Below are 21,811 nucleotides of genomic sequence, written 5' to 3'. Positions count from 1 at the left end.
TCTTTCCTTCCCTCCCTCCCTCCCTCCCTCCCTTCCTTCCTTCCTTCCTTCCTTCCTCTCTCTCTCTCTCTCTCTCTCTCTCTCTCTCTTTCTTTTTTTCTTTCTTTCTTTCTTTCTTTTCTGTCACGGTCACCCTCGTCCCGCAAGGAATGACGCGACCACCGGAGCTCTTTTCACTGCAGTTTATTCCAGGACCTTTATTCACTCTCTCTCTCTCTCTTCCTCTCTTCTTCCTCCCTTTGACCTCTCTCTCTCTTTCTTAACCTCTCTCCTTCTTTCCTCTCTCCCCGGCAAACCTCTCCCAGCCCTTAAGTAGGCACAGGCTGCCAACCCCGAACTGCCAGGTGGGCACTGCCCATAGGTTCACGCATATGCAGGCAGCTGATAATCATTGCGTGATCATAGCATAGGTCAGACTTTAGCCATAGGAGTTGATTATACATCTCCATCAGTTGTGATTCCACGCAGCTCGCTACACTTTCTTTCTTCTTTTCTGTAATTCCTCTTAGGAAAACCTACCCCACAACTGTCCCTACCTTTAATCTTCACTGGCATGAGACAATAAACTCAGAAGCCACTGTTGCAGGTCAGTCTGATGACCATGTCTGGTACCCTTGGGTCATATGTAACTGGGCTGTGAACAGTCTGTCACAGTGAAGATTCCTATGTCATTGGGGCTAACTGAAAAATAAAATATGAAGCTGTATTTGGAGGAAGAATGGGAAGAAAAAAACCAAAAAACCAAACCTCAGTGGAGATCAGTCTGAGGTGTCTAAGAGGGCTTCCCCGGGGGTGAGATTAATCTCTGACTGATGGTATGTCATGGCTATTGTTAATTGCCAGAGTGTTGTTAACTTGCCAGAATCTAGGATAATTTAGGAGATGGGTCTCTGGACACGTCTGTGCAGAATTATCTTGAGTACTTTAATTGATGTGCGAAGATCTATCTCAATGGTAGGCAGGACTATTTCCTAGGCAAGGGATCCTAGACTATATAAAGTGGAGAAAGCGGTTGTGATGGGACCAGCTGCTTCAAGGTCCAGTCACTTCGTCCTCCTCACTATGATCAACTGGGCCCTGAAACTGAGCCAGAAAAACAAACTTTCTCCCTTAGGTGTTTTCTTTGTATCATCATCATCATCATCATCATCATCATCATCATCATCATCATCATCATTTGTTTGTGTGTGCGCGTGAGCATGTGCACATGTACAGGTCAGAGAACAACTTGGGGGACTCTCTTCTCTCCTACCATGGGGTTCTAGGGATCAACAGCTTCTCAGGCTCAGGTAGCAAACAGGGCCACCCACTGAGTTAAAGTTGCTTCTGTGGGACTACTTTCTCACAATAACAGGAGAGAAAACTAAAGCACAGAAGAGCTTCCCAAACAGCAGCACATGCGATGGCCTCACAACGTGGAGAGTCAGCCACGCACAGGCTGGAGAGCAGCTCAGTGTCCCTGGCACCAGAGACATCAGAGAAAAGGACGAGCTGGGTGTGGCCTCCAAGACCTGAAATCACCTGAAGAATTCTTTTAAGTCCAGGCAGAGGCAGGGAGGAAGGGTTGAAATGAGACGTGAAAGTCAGGGAGAAGTCTAGACTATTTAAAGGGAAACTGAAAAAGACGGAAGCCAAGGCAGGGATGGAGGGACCCGCACTGGCTCTGGGTAGGCTGAGGCAGGAAAATGCACCACTTGGGGACAAAACATTGTACCAGGGAGAGGCATTTGAGTCTATGGCAATTATGAGATTTTTCTTTTAACTATGAGGTGGTTGATTGGTAAGGCCAGATAAAATAACAAAAGTTAGGAGCTGAAGCGGGTTTAACCAGTTGGGTTACTCTGAATTTGTGGTCAGTGAGATTGCAGTGTGCAATAGAAGGGACAGGGTTCCAGGGAATTTGGCATTTGAGAATGTCATCCCTAGAGAGAGACAGCAAACTGAGTCCTCAGAGCACAGGCCACTGTTAAGGTAAACGACATTAGTACACCAAGATGTAAACGTGTAAATAGGAGAGGCTAGGAGCCAAGATCCTAGAACTTCAGGGGCCTAGGTGGGAAGATGGTGTGTTTAAGGCAAGTCAGAGGGCAACCTGGGCTACAAGCCAGGATCCTGTTCCAGAAAAATAAACAATAAATGTTAAGAAAAATCCTCTCCACCGGCGCACAGAAATCCAATCACACCAAATTAAACCGGGAGGGGAGGAGGGGGGCTGGGATGGATGCCAAGGGAGTGGGGTGAAGCTCCCAACTTAACATCACAATAAGGGTCTTGGGTTTTAACCGAGGATTGCTCCCACATAACCTTACTGCATTCTGTCCAGTTGTGGAAGACATATTCCTGGAACAGGAGACCTCTCTGGTAGAAGAATTATATGAGCCAAGTCTTCCTTTAAAATTCTGGTGGTAAAGCCGGTTGGAACCTCAGAGATCAGCTCTCAACCACTGTATCCTTGAGCGGCATCCAATGATCTCTGCCTTGTCTACACCCTCTCTTCCTAATCTATGGTTATCCTTTCACTAAGGTATTTAGAATTTTAAGGAGGGGTGATTGTGAATTTCCCCTTTCTCGAAATTAGACTAGAGGAAGTGTGCTAGCTCAGCGGTTCTCAACCTGTGGGTCGGACCGCAACCCGGATTCATAATAGTAGTAAATCATAATGATGAGTAAACAACTAAATAATTTTATGGTTGGGGTGGTCACCACAATGAGCTGTATTAAAGGGTCACAGCATTAGGAAAGTTGAGAACCACGGCTCTGATTGAGAAAGGGGTCCGTTCTCAACGACCCTCAGACGGACAAGCCACTTACAGTGCTAAGACTGTGTAGCAGGTTATGAGGTCTCCATGAGGACCCAAGTTCCCTAGTGTATGTCACGTGCTCAAACAAGCCCCTGCACTGCACCCCTGGCCGTGACGGCAGAGCCCCAAAGGCAGGCTGTGCCGCTGCGGTCGTCCTTCGTTGTGGCGCAACTCACTCCGGTGCTGAACCAAAGCAACGAAAATGTCTAGGGCACTGACGGGGTTTTTTATGACCCCACAGAGGTAGGACGGAAAGTTACCGGAATCGTTCCAGGGACCACGTGGGCGAGGAAGTCGCCAGCTCCCTCTCCCGGCTCCCACGCTCCTGCGCAGGCGCACCGTGCAGGACGCGGCCCTGGTGAGCGGCGCGCGCCCCCGCCGGCCCGCCCCTCCGCGCAGCTGAGTGACGGTGCGCGCCCCCGTGAGCGAGCGCGGAGGAGGCCGGGACCTGAGCCGGAGCGCGCGCCGCTGCCCAGCCCGGCCGCCCGGCCGCGCAGCTAGATGGTGGCCCCGCGGCCCGCGCCGGACCGGGGGCCCGCGCTCCCGCTCCTGCTCCTGCTTCTGCTCCTGCTGGCCGCCGCGCGAGGCCAGGAACAGGACCAGACCACCGACTGGAGGGCCACCCTCAAGACCATACGCAACGGCATCCACAAGATCGACACGTACCTCAACGCCGCGCTCGACCTGCTGGGCGGCGAGGACGGGCTCTGCCAGTACAAGTGCCGCGACGGTGCGGGGGGATGGGGGACGGGGCGGGGGAATGGGGCGACAGGTGCGGGGGATGCGGGACGGGGCGGGGGAATGGGGCGACAGGTGCGGGGCGGGGGGGGAAATGGGGACAGATGCGGGGCGGGGGGAATAGGGGAACAGGTGCGGGGCGGAGGGGAATGGGGGACAGGTGCTGGGCAAGAGGGGGGGACAGGTGCCGGGCAAGAGGGGGGGACAGGTGCGGGGCGGGGGGGAAATGGGGACAGATGCGGGGCGGGGGGAATAGGGGGACAGATGCGGGGCGGGGGGAATAGGGGAACAGGTGCGGGGCGGAGGGGAATGGGGGACAGGTGCCGGGCAAGAGGGGGGGACAGGTGCGGGGCGGGAGGGATGGGGGGGACAGGTGCAGGGCAGAGGGATGGGAGCACAGATGCGGGCCAGGGGGATGGAGGGACAAGTGCGGGGCAGGGGGATGCGGGACAGGTGCCAGACAAGGGGATAGGGCCACAGGTGCAGGGCAGAGGGATGGGAGCACAGATGCGGGCCAGGGGGATGAAGGGGAGCACAGTGCGAGGCAGGGGGATGGGGGACAAGTGCCAGACAGGGGGATAGGGTCACAGGTGCAGGCCAGGGGGATTGAGGGACAAGTGCGGGGCAGAAGGATGAAGGAACACGTGCGGAACAGGGTGTTGGGGGAACAGGTGCAGGCGGACCTTGACGGCGTCCTCGGGTGTGGAAAGAGTGAGCAGCGCTTGGAGCGTGCTGTCCTTGGGATTGAGCAATCTGGGAACAAACGTGACAGGTCGCCAGAGTGCATGGTCTGCTCACTGGGCTCTCCATTACTTCTGGTTTCTTTCCCACCCTCTCCCCATCTTCTTTTCCGGCGATTGCACAGAGTTGCCTAAGAACTCACTGATTGATGTAGGGACTCTGGAAGTGGAGTGGAACATACTGATTTTTAGCGCAGGCGGACACACACACACACAAATATTTTATAATTTAGTCCGCTGAGAAAAAAAAAAGCCAAAAGGGAATTTGAAAGCCATCAGTTGATTTTAAGTGGCGTTTGGTTGTTATCCTGCAAAGCTAAGAAAAATAAATTGTGACTTTTGTACAGATATTTGGTGTACTTGGTTTTTGAGGGAGGTGTACTGGATTGAAAGGGTTCTACTAACTTCTAGAAAATAGTGTATTAAAATTTGAAGTTTCATTTTGCTTTGGTTTTTGAGTCTCAGGTAGCCCTCACTGGCACCGAACTCAGTGTAGCTGAAGCTAGCCTTGAACTCTTGACTCCCTGCCTCAGCCTGTCTGGTGCTGGTATGACAGACACCCACTTGTGTGCTTTGCAGCTTTCTTCCTTGGATATCCATGGCTTCTCTTCCTTATGCTCTGTCCGTACTGTAGTTTTTAGCTCAGTCCTTTCACAGTTTGAAACATCTATTTGAATCTAAGAATTTGCTTCATGGCAGTGCAGATGGTAATACAGTCAGCACTCAAGGCAGCGATTTGGGTGTTTGGGGGTTTTGTTTTTGTTTTTTGTTGTTGTTTATTTTGAGGGTTTTTTTTTTGAGGGGATGGGACTTCTGTTTGGCGATTCAAACTGTTAGGATAGAACTTGAAAAATCAAGTTTCTTATGCAATTAGCCAAGGCTACCAGCTGAAGATAAGGGAAATCTGTGACTTTAGTGAGAAAGGCTGATTGCAGAGTTGATGATCTTAATAAAAACCTGAAAAACTGCGATGCCACATGCAGCCTGTGCGCCTCCGTTAGGTGAACCTCCACCTTTCTGTTCATACAGAACATGCACCTTTGCTTCTGACGATCTTCCTTGGCTTCTAAACTCTAGGCCTAAAGATTTCCACCAGTGAGCACCAAGAAGAATATTTTTGTTCTTGTAAAATGCATTGGGGTACTTTGTGGGTAACAAGGATTAAATGATAACTTTGCTAAGGCAAAAATTCTAATTTAATTCCTGACCATTATGCAAATATTAGTCTTGACCATGTGTCAGGGGTTGATAGACTGGGGATTCATCCCTAGAGCTTCGTTCTGGTGGGGAGAAGCAGGCTATGAGTCTCTGTGTGCTCACTGATGTGCTGTGAGCCATGCCTTGAACAATAAACTTCCTCCACATAAGTGGAAGACTGCCACGGGGTTCTGGGAGCCCCTGAGATAGGATGCTCTAGGACAGGAGACCGTCTCAGGATTGGAAAGTAGCAAGAGTGCTCGGTGGTAGTCAGAGCAAGATCGTCCCAGGCCGAGGGAACAGTGAGTAAACAGTTGCAGAGGACAGGACCATAGGAAGGCCAGTCAGTGTGACCCTGACGGTGCAGCCTGTGGCAACAGAGAAAAGGAAGGCCTCAAAGGTACGGTCCTCATAAACAGCCGTGGGTCTGGGGCTGTAGAACTGCTTACATTGAGAGCATCTCAGACCGATGCTATCCCTCCGAAAAGTCTGCTTTAAACTTTCCTTTTTCTTCTTTCATTTCCTTGAAGGCTCACAGAATTTGCCACCAAGCTCTTAGGTAGGACAAGAACTGTCGAATGTAGCAAATGTGTGCGCATCCATGTAGCTTCCCTGTCCCTGAGAGCTTGGTGGTGCACACACTTCTTCCCTTTGGGTCATCTTCCCTTAGATAGGGAAATGCCTTTGTGAGTTATGCGAGGAACAATTTTATGTTTGCCATTTTTCTTTTACTCGTGGATGCGCACATGTACATGCGTGTATGTGGTGCATGCAAGTGGGTGTTGAGTGCTGGGCACATGGAGAGGTCGAGAGAGATTGTTGACTGACTTTCTCGGTTACACCTTGCTCCCTTAGGACAGGGTCTCTCTGAAAGCGAGCACACTGATATGCCTAGGCTAGCCCGCCAGTGAGCTCCAGGCATCTGCCCAGCCATTTACTGGGCGCTAGGGATTTGAACTCTGCTCTGGCTCAGTGTGGCATAACAACCACCCTTACCCACTCGAGCCAGCTTCCCAGCCCTTAACTCCCCCCTCCCCTCCCCTGACATAAAAGGAAATCAAGGGAGAAAAGTTTTCCATTTCTGTTGAAAAATAGAGAAAAAAATAGCTTCTAAAGTGCTTTTAGAGTTTTGAATAAGTTGTTCATTTCTCTAGTTTTATGTACACTAACAGGAGCCTCTAAGTGTTATACTGCGAATTAAGCATCCGTGGAGGTAGGGAAGCCATATACAGGGTCCAGACAAAAGGTGGCAGTGATTCTGTCTAATTTGGGAGGAGTCGGAGTGATGAGCGAGGGTTGAATTTGCGGTACACTTTGAAGGAAGAGCCTAAAGGATTTGCGGTTGGCTTGGCAGTACTTGTGACTAGGGCAGAAAATGATAGCAGAGGTGATGGAGGAGAGAGCGGAGGGGAACACTGGCGGCATGTTCTTGCCTGTGAAAAGTGTGATTTCTAGCGTGCAAAGAGAGAGACTGGTCAGGAGCAGGTAGCACACCCCTGTTACTAGGTGGAGGTAGGATGTGGGCACATGTTAGGTTCTGATTGCCTACTTTTCAGTGAGGAATGAAGCCATCAGCTTCTAGGAGTCCTAAGAATGAAGATGTTGGGTGACCTTGGGTGGGTGGAGAGTTACTTTCGGGCCTCATGGCGATGGATGGTTTAGGTTTGTCCCCACTGTCCATCCTTCATACGCAGTGGTAGGGTCTTTGTGTGACCCAGTTACCATCTCGAAGAGTCTCACCTGCTTCATTTTTCTCAGGCAAGATGAGTGAGTCTGTTTGAGAGTATTTATATCAAATTTGAAAAATTAATGTGGGGGTGGGGTGAGAGGTAGGAAGAGAGAATGGTTAGTTTCTCAATTCCTGTAAATTCTCGGGTTTATGATACATGGGGAGTTGAGAAAACAGTAAGAAGTTTATCATCCACGACTTAGGTCAGTGGTTCTCAGCCTTCCTGATGCTGCAACCCTTTTATGCAGTTCCTCTTGTTGTGGTGACCCTCAACCATACAGTTATTTTGTGCGAAGTCATAACTACAATTTTGCTACTGTTATGAATCATAATGTAAATGTGAGATATGCCAGGTGGTCTTAGGCGACCCTGTGAAAGGGTCATTTGACCTCCAGAGGATCGCGACCCACAGGTTGAGAACCACTAAGTTAAGTCAAAGGGGACAAGTAATGAATGACCTTTCCACACAGGTGTACTCTTGGGTTTAGGTCTTCCTCCTATTCCTTTCTTTTCTTAGTTTTCTGTTTCTGCTTATGGAATCTGGGGAGCCGTGGCCACAGCACCTCATGATGTTGTGGTTTGACTCTAAGTGTGGTCCTTCTGTTAATGAACTTTCGTTGCTTTGTAAAAGCCATTAACAGTAGAAATATTTAAGTTTTCATGTTCAGCATCTCATAACACCACTTATAGCAATATTTTAAATAGTATTAGTACTTAATTTGGCACCTGACTTGGCTCAGTATTTTTATTTTTATTTATTTATTTTTTTACTCAAGCAGTCTTTAATGAAAACTGTATGAGATGCCCCTACTCCTGCATCTTCTCAATCGTTTCTTCCTTGTATTTGCCCTTCTCCTTTCCTACTTGTGGAGACTTGGCTTTCCTTTCGAGGATCTTCTTTCGGTCTTTGTCCAGCTTTAGCCTGGTGATCACCACCTTGCTGGGGTGGATGCCCACGTCGACAGTTGTGCCATTAGCCTTTTCCCGCTGCACCCGTTCAATGTAGATGACGTATTTCTTCCTGTACACTTGGACCACTTTGCCAATCTGCTGGCCTTTGTAGTGTCCCCGGACAACCTGAACTTCGTCATCCTTTCGAATGGGCATCGAGCGAACATTGTACTTCTGTCTCAGCTCTTTGGAAAGTGGGGAAGACATGATCTTCCTTCAAATGTTAGAAGGTGCATTGAAATGCCGTTTACGGTTCTTGCTCCGGTCAGAAGTCACAAAGGGATTGAACTTCATTTTGGCGGCTGCGATCCAGCGATGGCCGCAAGAGGAAAGAGCTCAGTATTTTTATTTTATTTTTATTTTATGTGTGTGAATGTTTTGCCTGTGTCTAGGTATGCTTATCACATGTTTGTAGTGCCTTCAGAGCCCAGAAGAGGGCATCGACCCTGGAGCTGAAGTTACAGGCTGTTGTGAGCCTCTGTCTGGGTGCTAGGAACCAAATCTGGGTCCTGTGCAAAAGAAGCAAGTGTACCTAACTGCCGAGCCAACTCTACACAGCTCACGAATAAATTCCATTTTTAATAAGTAGCTTTATATATAATTTGTTCTAAATAATTATCTTTGTCCTGGAATTCACTTGGTAGACCAGGCTGGCCTTGAATGCACTGAAATCCACTTGCTTCTGCCCCCCAAGTGCTGGGAAAAGTGTGCGCCATCGCTGCCCGGCTAACTAATTCTTAAGTTTAACTTTGTTTATTGAGTATGTGTTCATGTAATTTTACTGGGGGAGAGGTGCAAAGAGAGGGAGGGAGGGAGGGAGGGAGGGAGGGAGGGAGGGAGGGAGGGAGGGAGATAGAGAAATAGAGGGGGGAATGCACACATGAATATGCCATGGTATACGTGTGGAGGTCAGAGGACAGCATTTGGGAAATGGCTCTCTCCTTTCCATGCAGGACCTAGGGATCAAACTCAGGTCGTCAGGTTTTCAGGGGAAGAGCTTTTGTCTACGGACCCATCTTTCGAGCCTTGAAATAATAATTTAATTTACAGGTGAATTTAGAACTTTAAAACGCTGAGCTGTCCTCTCATGTTCGTGGTAGGTTTGTCTGTCTGTTCTGTTGGGAAAAAAGCTTTTCATTTTGGCAGACTGTTTCTCCTTTTTCTCATCTAGCAATTTCTTGGGCGTTTATTACCTGCTAGGCATCTTCTAGCAATGGAGGACAAAGCTGATCTCATAGAAACTGTTCTGCTAACCTGACTCAGAAACATCAGAAAGAAAACAACCAACCTTGGTGTGTGTGGCAGATAGAGACGCGAAGATGCTGTTTTTAGGTGGGGTGAGCTGGGCAGACTGTGAGATAAGTGACGTCAGCGGGTTGTTCTGACGAGACCCCGACTAACCTCACATGCCCCTTTCAGTGCAGATATTAGGGGTCGTGCCCAGCATTTATCCCAGTATTCCTTCTGGTGTCTCATATCCGGCAGGTGTGGGTCTTTCCTGTTCAGCATTGTCAGTTTCCCTCTGAGGGGCAGCCCTAGGCTGTCACCTTCGCACTTTGCCTTGAAGCTTCCCTACTACCTCTGCTCCCTGCCCCCCTCTCCTGCATCCTCAGGGCAGGCATGTTTCCTTGGGACCTTTTCCTCACCTCATTTGCTTCTGATCATCCTCTTGCTCGGCAGTAATTGTCCTTTAAGAAGAAAGTACGTACATGTACTGGTGGAATACGTACATGTCTATGTTAGGTCACTGCCACAGCAGTCATTGAGCTGTCAGGAAGCTTTTCTATCCATGGGGAATGGAGAAAAACTAGAGAAGGTACAAAGAAAAGGAAAGAGAGCATTGCTGGATGAGCGGAAAAGGAAATACATTCCAAGTTCTAAAAAAAGGTAGACAGTTAAGAGGATACTAGAAGCCTTCAATTACCTTTATTTTCTTTTGCTTTGTATCAGCTGTGTGAAGGTGGGAATGTTTGGGTATGAATGACGCCCATGTCTGTAGACTTGTAGGTGGGAAGGGGAATGTACATGTCTTCTGAACACGCAGAACACACAGAAACATAGGACGAGCTGTCATTTTCGAATGCTAAGCCCAGCCTGTTTTCCTTCAGCTTCCTGACAGGTTTTTATGTGATGTGCTTCCGAATTTAAATTAATAGTTGTTAACCTGAAAAAGCTGTATATAGCCAATGCCCTCTTTTCTGAATTAGTGTATTTGTAATGCTTTTAAAAGTTTTATTAATAGTTGGGCTCATTGACTAACATATATCTCTACACCAGTGGTTCTCAACCTTCCTAAGGCTGCAACCTCATGTGGTGGTGACCCCAACCATAAAATTATCTTTGTTGCTACTTCATGACTGTAATTTTGCTACTGTTGTTAATCATAATGTAAGTATCTTATATGCAGGATATCTGATATGTGACCCCTGGGAAGGGGTTGTTAGCCACACAGGGGTTGTGACCCACAGCTTGAGAACGGTTTGTAAGCATTTGAAACCACTCACTGTTAAAACCCATTCAAGAGAAAGCTTTCCTCTGTGTTTAAGGAACTGGAGTGTGTCCGAAGAACACTTTCCCAGTTTTGCCTTCCTTCCAGTTTTGTACTTTTTAGAGTATGGCTTGTCCCGTTTAAAACTGAAATTTCCTCTCCATTAAAAGGTGTAGGACTAAGAGGTGAACCCTTTACGAGCTGCAGGGGACTCTGCCCTCATGAATTGATCGGTCTGCGTCTGCTTCGTGGATCGATGGGGTTGTCTTGTGACTGAGCGTGCAGTAAAAGCCTGTCTGGCTGGTTTCTCCCGCTCTGCTCTCCAGTCATGTGATGCCCTGCCCTTTCTGAGGATGGAGCTGGCAAAAAGCCCATAGCTAGCTGCAACTCCTGAACTTTGGACCCAAAGTGTAAGCCAGAATAAACCTCCTTTAAACAGTTACCGCAGCTACTTTGATATTAGCAGCAGGAAACAGCCTGGGCTGGAGGTGTAGCCCAGGCTAGAACACTGGTCTCACATTCACAATTTACAAAGCCTTGGATTCAGTCAATTCCCAGTGCTAAAAAAAAAAAAATGAAAACGAACAAGACATCATCTGCCTTCTATGCGGGGCTTTTAACCATAGATAAAAATGTGTAGTTTCTCATGATAGGCCCCTGGGAACAGTAAGCTAGCAGACACTTGACTTAAGCAAAGTCACGAGTGGCTGAGAGGTGTCCCAAAGGTTCAGATTGATAGCATCATCACTGCTGCTAGAGAGGATTCATCTACAGCAAGATGCTGCTTGCCTCAGTCCAGATTAATATCTGTGGCTCAGGTTTATGATCCCAGGCAGCACTAGGTAAATAGCTCTAGATAGAAAGTTCATTAAACAATCATAGATGAGGGGCTGGAGAGATGGCTCAGAGGTTAAGAGCAGTGACTGCTCTTCCAGAGGTCCTGCATTTAATTCCCAGCAACCACTTGGTGGCTCACAACCATCTAGAATGAGATCTGCTGCCCTCTTCTGGTGTGCAGACATGCACGCAGGCAGAAAGTTGTATACATAATAAATCTTTAAAAAAATAGTCGAGGATGAAACAATGGGGATGACTATGTAAAGCCAACAGAATGGATTCTGTAACTGGTCTAAGAAAACTAATTACAGAAGTGCTGAAGTTCTAGAAGTAAGTTGTGGCGGGCTTCTAGACCGACGACGGAAGAATGACCACCACATCAGGATTCCACTCAGATCACGCTTTACTGGAGTGCCCTTGATTGATGGGGAGCAGGGAACGATAGGGCAGGAAAACGAGGGGCAGGGAGCGAAGGGGAGAGGCAGCAGGAAGCGAAGGGAAGGGGCGCACTTAGGCAGCCGCTTAAATAGGGAATTGGCACACGGGTCGCCCTGTGATTGGCTGCCACCAACAGCTGACACCAGACCGCATCGGGATAGGCTCAAGGATCCTCATCCACCGCGCATGCGGGAAGCGGGGACGTGCAGCTCTCAAAGCCATAGCCAAATATGGAGTTGTTTGTAACCAACAAGACAGGATGTCGGCGCCATCTTGTAATGGCGATCCTGTCCGGCTCACTACAGTAAGTATTTATACATGCTTTGACTTTTTTGAGACAGGGTCCCTCTATGTAGCCCTGGCTGTCCCGGCACTCACTTTGTAAACCAGGCTGATCTTGAACTCAGAGAAATCCTCCAACTTCTGCCTTCTGGGTGCTGAGATTAAAGGCTTGCACCACCGTGCATGACTAGGAGTAGATATTCTTAAAGCTCAATTTAATTTTCGAAAGTACTTTCTTTGTACTGCTACCATTTAATAGTTTAGCCCTGAGATAATAGCTTCCATCAGCTGTGTTAAAATGAATGTTGTATTGCCTCAGACAGGGTCCATCATATCAAATGGCATTAAGTTTGGGGTGCCACATTTTACAGTTTATTTATTAATATGTGTATAATGTGTGTGTGTGGGTGCATGCATTCCATGGTGTGCATGTGGGGGTCAAGAGGAACACTCATGATAATCTTTTCTCTTTGTCATGTATGTTGTGGGGGAAGTGAACTCAGGTAATTAAGTTGGGTATCATATTTTACCAGCTACGCTATCTTGATGGCCCTGGCTGCCACATTTTAAAGAGATGTAACAAGCTAGATGTGGTCACTCTTTGGAGGCCAGTGAGTGACGGCCCAGGAAACTTAGAAGACTGAAAAGCAAACAGCAGTAGTGCTTATTAATTTTCAGTGACTATTACAGTTGCCATAGGGATTAGTCTTCTAAATCCACCCAATGTTCATTGATTTGACCATTTGTCAACAAGCAGCCATTGAGAATGTAACTACATGCCAGAAACTATGCTAGGCACAGGTATGTACAATAGAAAAAGTCCTGCCGCAGCGTTGCAGTTCCTTATGAAGAAGCACGTAATAAATGGAGAGGCAGACTGATGACGTGGTGTGTTAGAAATCATGCAGGTTAGAAGTATCACCAGGAAAAGCCGCACTGACACGTGAATGCTATTGTGTTTGGGCTGCTACAACAAAATGGTATAAACTGGGTGGTTAGAAACAGACTTTCTTATTAGCTGCACTCGTGAAACAGTCAGCTGCTGAGAATGGAGTCAGAATGGATGGCCCTACGGTGCCCAATAGCATACTGAAACTATCACTGCATAGCCTCGTCTTCCTTAGATTGGGCTGTAGCTGTGCTGATCGTTCACACATGTGATGTCATATCATGTGCACCTTTGAGCTCTCCAGTGGTCCAGGATAAGCTTATTGCATGTGTCCACAGGGTATGCTTATAAACAGTAACTGCCTTCATGAGTGCTGCACATGTGTGTATGAGTGCACATTTGCATATGTTCTGCAATAATTCCATGATCAGCCCTTCTAGTACTCATCAAAATAAATGCATCATTTCTTAAGTTTTGTCCAACTCAATAGTAAACATCTTCAAGGCTAGTTCAGCACATTGTATACCTTTACAAATATGTATTTTATTTTTTCCATATTTTATACTAAATATGACAACCTTTGTATTTTCATAGGATCGAAGCCTCTTCCACGCTATGGATTTAAACCGTCCCCACCAAATGGATGTGGCTCTCCATTGTTCGGTGTTCATGTAAATAACTTTTTTTCTTTGATAAGTTTTGTTACTTTCAAAGCTATGCCTTGGGTGGAGGTGCTAGGGAGATGGCTCACTGGGAAAGACTGCGTCTGTACAGGGTGGGGACTTGAGTTCAAATCCCCCACACCAACATACAAGCCAGGTATAGCCACGTGGGCCTGTGACCCTAATGTTGAAGGATGGAGGAGATCCTGAGAGCTCTCTAGATAATCTGTAGCCAAAACAGTGGTCCAGGTTCAGTGAGAGACTTTGTCTCGGGGTATGAGGCAGATAACGATAGAGGAAGACATCCTGTATCCTCCTCTGGCTGTCCTTCTGTGGCCCCTGTTCTTCACACACATGCTCACAGAAATAAAGTCAGTAAGAAAGTTAGTTGTGCGTTGTGTTTTGGACAGTTAAAAGTTGTGAAAGTTACTGACAGTTAACTCTAACATTGCAAGATGGAGAAGAGTGTGGTACGGCTGAAACGGCTGTGTGGCTAAGGGCGGGTAAGGAGAGCTGGGAGAGTCTGACACAGGAAGATTTACCGTAGACCTGTAAATGGGGTGCTGCGGCAGTCGACCGTAGACCTGTAAATGGGGTGCTGTGGCAGTCGACAGTAGAGCTGTAAATGGGGTGCTGCGGCAGTCGACAGACCTGTAAATGGGGTGCTGTGGCAGTTGACATTCATTTCTGTGAGGTCCGTTGGAATGATCACCGATGCTGGGAGGTTTGCATCTCAGACAGTAACCCATGGAAATGCCTCTCACAGCTGAACATTGGCATCCCGTCCCTGACAAAGTGCTGCAACCAGCACGACAGGTGCTACGAGACCTGTGGGAAAAGCAAGAACGACTGTGACGAGGAGTTCCAGTACTGCCTCTCCAAGATCTGCCGGGACGTGCAGAAGACTCTGGGGCTCGCTCAGAACGTCCAGGGTAAGGAGGGGCCTGCGGCCGGGACTCAGATGTTTTTAATACTGCAGTAAATACATACATGCTCATATAAAAGCATACCAAAAGAGCTTCTTCACATTCATCAGCTGTTAGGATACAACCTCTTCAGTGCCTGGAGTGAGGAGCTAGCCGGTCATTTGGTAATCTAAAATTATCTACAGCTGCAAAAGCAGTGTTGAGAAAACTTGGAGGAGTTTCTGAGGCAGAGAAGGGAAGAATTCATGTACCTTGTGCCCTAGAATATGTATCTGATCGTTCCAAAGCTAAACATTGAAGCCTTGAAGCACATTGGCACAGGGATGCTGTAATAAAATGTAATAGATTGAAGTTGGTTATAGGCAACAGAAACCTCTATGGCCGAATCTGGTCAGCTGGTTACTAACTCCGTCCTCTGGTTCAAGGTAAACTTTATTGTCAGTCTCAGAGTGTCAGTCTTAGCATCAGAGAATTTGAGAGTGCAGTGCAGCTGCTAGATTGACAGCTCATGTGCGTGCTCCCAGAACTCAGGAGGCTGCATGTTGCTCGGCTTTTCCTGGGGATGTGTAAAGAAACATCTGTTCATACTAGATAGGGCACCAATAACAGACCAAAGAAACGGGTCCATCAAAGTCCAGCTTGGTAAGCCGGCGAGTTCAGTGAGGTTCCTTACAGGAACTACGTCACTGGAAGCTCCACTCCAGCATGGGTGACGAGGACTTGGGAATGCTGCTTCGTCAGAGTCCTGAGCCCCGGTCCACCTTCCACTTCATGTACACACTTGCGTCCGTAGGACCAAGTACAGCTGGGATGCACACAGAAAAGGTGGCTGGAGCTGGAGTCTCAGGGAGGGCACGTTAACAGCCCCTCTACTGTCACCACAGACCAGCTTTCACTGTATTATTTTGCTTATTTTATGGTCATGACTGTAGTGCCCTGTAGTAATAAGGAGCGGCAGGGCTGCATCCCAACACCCCAGCCACCTGCTCGGCTAGCTTATGCCCGAAATAACAACACACAAACTGTATTCATTTAAACACTGCTTGGCCCATTCTCTTCTAGGCTAATTCTCACATATTAATTTAGCCCATTTCTAATCATCTGTGTATAGCACCCCAAGGTGCGCTTACTGGGAAGATTCTAGCCTATGTCCATCCTGGGTCGGAGCTTCATTGTTTGCGTCTGCCTGGGAGCTGGGAGCATGGCGTCTCTCTCTGAGGCGTCTGCTCCCGAGAGGAGAGCTGTGGAGTCTGACCTCACTTCCTCTTCCTCTCAGCGTTTTGTTCTGTTTACTCCTCCCACCTATCTTCTAACCAATGAAATGGCCCAAGGCAGTTCCTTTATTAGCCAATGACCTTCCTCCATCAGTGCCCAGGCATTTTGTGGGTCATGACAGCAGTCTCTGCCCCATGATGACTGACAGTCAGGTCAGGTCCAGAGAAAGCAGCTTTACTACAATGCTGCACCCTTTAGCTCTTGGATTCTTTCTGCTCTCTCTTCCTCTCCTTACTGTTCTGTGATATTTTCTAAGCCTTGGAGAGGTGAGAGGCGCACAGGCACACATACGCATGTGGGCAATTCTTTTCTGAGAGTGGGTCTCAATGCCATGACAGCAGGTACTTAACCTCAGCGTTTGACCAGTTATGAGACTCAACAGTAAGCAGTACCCACTGTAAAAATAAGCCTTCCTCCATGAACAAAGCACACAGCAGCAAAAATCTGTGGGCATCAACAAGAATGAGCATGCAACTGGCAATTTAACAAGCACATCACGTCTATCTAACAAAACAGCATTGCTCTACACAGTGCAGCCTGCGATTTCTCCCAGGGTTTTGCCTTGGCTTGCATACCGAACATGAATTCCCCGTGTGTGACAGGCCTTAAATCCGATCAGAAAGTACTTGGTTGTGCCCATAACAACTATTCCATAGGGCATCAGCGGGCACATCTTACATGGCATGTTGGTGGCATTAGCACAGAGGGCCATACCAAGCTGAACAGTTTTTGACAATTCCTCCCTAGCAAGCTATCACGTTCTGGCCTGCATATGTTAGCCATCAGGAAGAAACTTCCAGACTGCTCCCAACCCAATTTCATCATGTCTGATAAAGTGCAGCAATAGGGCTTACTATCCAGTTATGGCATGTGACAAAAACAGGGCAGTGGAAATGATTCCACTCCAGTCTAGCGTGGTGAACCAGTAAGCTTGCTGGTGTAACTTACAGGGACACGGGTGAGTAGTCTAAAGCACCCATCCTCCCTAGAGCAGATGATGACTCACAGTGGCTGCATTGCTAAAGTCCCAGCCTCCAGTCAGCCTTGTCCTAAGCCGAGCTGAAGTGTCTGTGGAGATATAAATGTCTGTTCAAGTAGGAGCATTTATAAGACTTCCCACTGGAAAGCCAAAGAATGCACTCTGCAATAAAGTCAGAAGTGGCAAAGAGGAAGGCAGGAAAGAAGCCAGGCGGTGGTGGCGCACGCCTTTAATCTCAGTACTCGGGAGGCAGAGGCAGGCAGATCTCTGAGAGTTCGAGGCCAGCCTGGTCTAGAGAGAGAGTTCTAGGACAGGCTCTAAAGCTATAGAGAAATCCTAAAGCAAACAAAAAGGAAGGAAAGAAAAGTAACATTTTAATGTATTTTTCTTAAAATATTGTGCTAAATAATGTATTCATTTTTTTCTTTGGGTGCTCATAAAAACAAAAAACCAAGTGCTAGACAGGATGCCTGTGTCTTTCAGGGAACTTGTACCGAGTAGGTTGACTGACTGAGCTCATGCTCTGGCTATTGCCTGCTCTAGACTGTCTCATGCTGTAGATCTGATTCTGAAATCCCAGGAAAACCTGTCCAGGAAGAGGTCTCTGCAGCAGAGGAAGCCTGAATTCGTCCTTTCACCCACTAGCCTGCTTTTGGCTACAGTAACAAACTGAACCTTGTTTTTTCCCTCAAAGAGACAGAGAAGTGGAGCCAAGTGCCTTGCCGTTCAGTGTGCGTTTCTCTGGTTTTTGTGCTCAGAATGGCACAGTCTTTTGAAGAACTTTAAAAAGGACAAGTTTTAGCACAAGATTCTCCCTTCATGTGAATATCTGAAGAAGGTTGTTTGGGCTGCTGAAAGCTATTTTGTGGTTTAGCCCTGTGAGGTTTCTTAGAATTGGAAAGGTAAGTTGGTAGCTTTATTATAGTCTTAAAAATTTTTAAACATACCAGGAGAAACTACTTTGTATTCCCATGAGCATCCATCCTGAAGTCAAATTTTAGAATTGGTCAAAGAAAGAGAATTGGTGCCATTTAGTATGAGCATCTTCAATACATGTGATCAGCTCTTAGGAGCCTCTGGTCATAGTGATGCCTTGAGGTTTCTGAGATTTTTTATTTGCTTTTTTTAAAAAAAATTATTAAATGTGTGTGTGTGTGTGTGTGTGTGCGTGCATGCACATAGACCATAGCACATGTGTGGAGGTCAGAGGCCACAGCCCATGGGGGATGTTCTGACCTAGTGCCTTTGCCCAGAGTCATGTCTCCAGCTGGAGGTTTCTCTTTAAAGCTTCTTTCTAAGACTGAGGGTACAGCGTGTGCTTAGCATGTTAGAGGCCCGAACCTCACTCTCCAGCGGCAACAGCAGCAGATCCTCCCTTGCCATGTAAACTCTGCCATTGTCAGACATCGTTATTGGGGTTACATCTCTCAGCTAAAATGAAAACTAACACTGATGACCCCATTTTGTTTCATAAAGGTTATTACTTGTCTATAAAAATTGTTCTGAACAATTGAAATGGAGCATACATTCATATACATATGAAATATTTTATATATATATATGAAATGGAATCTGTATGGTGGGTTGCTGGTGTGAGGGTCTGGGATGACTGTGACCTCCTACATGTTTGAGTGCACACTGAGGTGTGGTACGGTTAATAAAAACCCAGAGACAGATATAACAAAGCAGCCAGCCATTGGCTCTTACCTGTACCTCAGTCCAAAAATGGTGATCCTGCCTCCAGGAATCCTCAGAATGAGACTGACGAAGAGCCGTCTTCTCCCGTTTTATTCCTCTCTAGTTTTGGGGTTAAAGGTGTGCACCACTACCGCCTGGTTTCTATGGCAAAATAGTGTGGCTACTGGGATTAGAGGTGTGTGTCACCACTGCCTGATCTGTGAGGCTGACCAGGGCAGCTGTTTTACTCTCTGATCTTCAGGCAAGAGTTATTTATTAAAATACAAATGAAGTACCACTACACTGAGGGGTGTGGCCTGTGCTGCACCAGATACAGAGGTGGGGACAGAGCGTGCTTGGCTCCTGCCCAGCAGTGATGACATGTCTTGGCCCTGCAGCGTGTGAAACAACGGTGGAGCTCCTGTTTGACAGTGTCATACATTTGGGCTGCAAGCCATACCTGGACAGCCAGCGAGCTGCATGTTGGTGCCGTTATGAAGAGAAAACAGATCTGTAAGGAAGCCCCTGAAGCTGGTGGGCAGACGACAATGAAGGACAAAGAATATGCGTTTATCGCCTGAAACCACCTCATTTTTGGAATAGGTCATTGTAAGACCTTCCTAGACTGTGTTTTGATTTTAAAACCTCACAGTGAAAAGGAGTAGAGGGTGGGAAGAAGTAGAAAGAAGAGCATGCTCAGTACTAGGAGTAAGTAGAGAGGACAGCATGCTTGCCTTCATGGACCTCGCTGTCAGTGGCTCCCCCAAAATGGCAAGAAAAGCTTGAAGACTGTGTGACTTGGTTTTTATAGCTGTACTTTACAATAAAAATGAGAGCAAATGTAAAATTCACTGTAAGAACTTTCCAACATTATTTTGAAATATAAATAATTAGACGTATTATTTACTTTGAAATTTCAAATATGCACTTACGCCAAGAGGAAGTAACTACTGTTTCTCTATTTTAATTATGCATTAGGTGGTGTTTCTGTAGAGCCTTCTGAGATAGGATGCATTGCGTTGCTATGGTAACAAGGCTCCAAGTGTGCATTGCTTATACAGTTGGGACCGTCAGCTGGTACTTCTCTTCAGGGACAACCCAGGACATCTCAGTATTGTGATGTGAACAATATTAAGAAACACAACACTCCCTTTTCACAAACCAGTTCTAACAAATATCTTTTGCTATGAATTCTAGAAAAGATGGATTTAGTGAGGCAAGTCAGAGCACCATATGCTGTCAAGTTTGATGTTTAGTCCCTAACACCTCTTCCTCAGCTTATATTCTGGAGTATTTTTGAAAGAGCTCTTAATAAAAGTTATTCTTGATAATGTTTTTTTCTTGATTATTTCTTGAGTGTTTTCAGATCTTTCCTTGTGGAATCAAAGAGTATGGGAAAGGCGAAGTAGAAAGAACTGTCTCTTGGGACCTTTTACTTACACTGAAAATTAATAGGTGTGCAAGCGGATCCCAGAAAGCCTTGGCTCTCTCTGTAAATGCCTATGAATGCTGGGAATGTTGTGATGGCCTCAGAATGTTCAGCCATACTGGCCATTGACTGATGATTTTCTCCAATCTTTTGAATAACACATGACTTGAGCAAATGAACACTGCAGGGCCTATAGGAGGACATCTCCTCTCTACAAGTGGGGTGTGGATGAAGCCTGACTGGCTCCAAGTCTCGGCAACTTGGAAGCCAGAGGCTAGAGGCCACTCTCAGCAGTCTCTTATGGCAGGGACCACTTATGAGTGGTCCAAAAGAAAAGAAAAAGAAAGAGAAAGAAAAATCCTAGGGACCTCGGGCCCTGAATCGAATGTATCACACTGTGTGTGCAATGTTAGCGTGGGGGGACCAACCCTGGGTAGGTTTTTAGGCAGAGTCAGAGGGAACCCATGGAGTCACTGCTGGAGACAGACAAGCTGAAACTTTGCTGGTAGGCCTCAACCTTGTGGTGATGCACAGATTACTAGAAATGGGTTAAATTATGATATAAGAGTTAGCCAATAAGAAGCTAGAGCTAACGGGCCAAGCAGTGATTTAAATAATACAGTTTCTGTGTGATTATTTCATGGTTGAGCAGCCAGGAACCAACAAGCAGCCTCCTTACATCAGAGGATGTTATTAGGACAAGTGACTATAACTAAGCCCAGCCCTCTTCACTTGTCACTCAAATGGGGCCCCAGTGACTTGCAGACAAGTGTTTGGGAAAAGGAAAATGCTTTATTCTGTAAGCCAGCAAGACTGAAGACACAGTAGACGCGGTAGACCGGCATCTGTCGGACAGCCCACTTTTATTTTTGTGGATTTTTTTTTCGAGACAGGGTTTCTCTGTAGCTTTGAAGCCTGTCCTGGAACTAGCTCTTGTGGACCAGGCTGGCCTCGAACTCACAAAGATTCACCTGTCTCTGCCTCTGCTGGCTTTAGGACTAGTTGAGGACAGAGGCTGTGTTATCTGCAGATAACCTGCAGATGCCCAAAGCCTGCTGTTAGCAGGGATGAGACTGTGCACATGCGTCAGCTTGCCCTGCCCTTTAAAGACCCCCTGGACCACCACTATCTTCCGGTCTCCAAGAGCACTGCAGTCATGCACCCCGCCCTCACTCCCTACCAGCCATGTAGACATACATGATTAAATAGTATAATAAAAGAGCTCCGGCCAACTGGCAACGCCTTCACATTTTTATCATCTCTAGTTGGTTACTTTTTGAACGACAAGATGGACACACAGTAGGTACATCAGTGAGGACACAGGAAAAGCGTCACCATCACCTACAAACCCTCACCCTTCTAAGAATTTCTGCGCACACTTTGCCAAATTACTTCTACTTCTGGAAGCCAGACTTAAACATCCAGGAATTGGTAGAGTGCTTGACGAGCATCCAAGAAGCCTGGGTGTGGTGGTGCAAGACAGCACAACACGAAGTGTGGAGGCAGGAGGATTAAGGTCATAGGAGCTCAGCTACCGGACAATCGAGGAAGGAAGGAGGAAAAAACGGAGGGAGGGAAAAGAAGGCCCAGGAGTTGCCTTCAGTTCTGTTTGGCGGAAACCACCTGTCCAAACAAAAGGCATAAGAAGTAAGTTAGGGGGCTGGAGAGATGGCTCAGAGGTTAAGAGCACTGATTGCTCTTCCAAAGGTCCTGAGTTCAATTCCTAGCAACCACATACATGGTGACTCACAACCATCTATAACGAGATCTGGT

At 47.0% G+C, this 21,811-nt stretch overlaps 1 protein-coding gene and 1 pseudogene across 2 annotated transcripts; one reads left to right on the top strand and one right to left on the bottom strand.

The window, feature by feature from the left end:
* The first annotated feature begins 3,214 nt into the window (after positions 1-3,214).
* Positions 3,215-19,944, top strand: Pla2g12a (phospholipase A2 group XIIA). 2 transcript variants are annotated; one of them, XM_075981345.1, is made up of 4 exons: positions 3,215-3,531; positions 13,685-13,761; positions 14,519-14,684; positions 17,627-17,829. In XM_075981345.1, exons 1-4 carry the CDS (start codon positions 3,303-3,305, stop codon positions 17,716-17,718), a joined length of 564 nt encoding a protein of 187 aa, XP_075837460.1. In that variant the 5' UTR covers positions 3,215-3,302; the 3' UTR covers positions 17,719-17,829. The 2 variants fall into 2 exon arrangements, with proteins under 2 accessions (XP_075837460.1, XP_075837459.1); XM_075981344.1 differs by lacking the exon at positions 17,627-17,829 and adding an exon at positions 19,008-19,944 and having other exon boundaries at positions 3,221-3,531.
* On the bottom strand, positions 7,970-8,493 carry LOC142854914 (large ribosomal subunit protein uL24-like; annotated as a pseudogene).
* Positions 19,945-21,811: the final 1,867 nt, after the last annotated feature.

Source organism: Microtus pennsylvanicus, chromosome 7 (assembly GCF_037038515.1).
Source record: "Microtus pennsylvanicus isolate mMicPen1 chromosome 7, mMicPen1.hap1, whole genome shotgun sequence".
Lineage (NCBI taxonomy): Eukaryota > Metazoa > Chordata > Mammalia > Rodentia > Cricetidae > Microtus > Microtus pennsylvanicus.
This window is presented reverse-complemented; position numbering and strand designations above follow the sequence as displayed.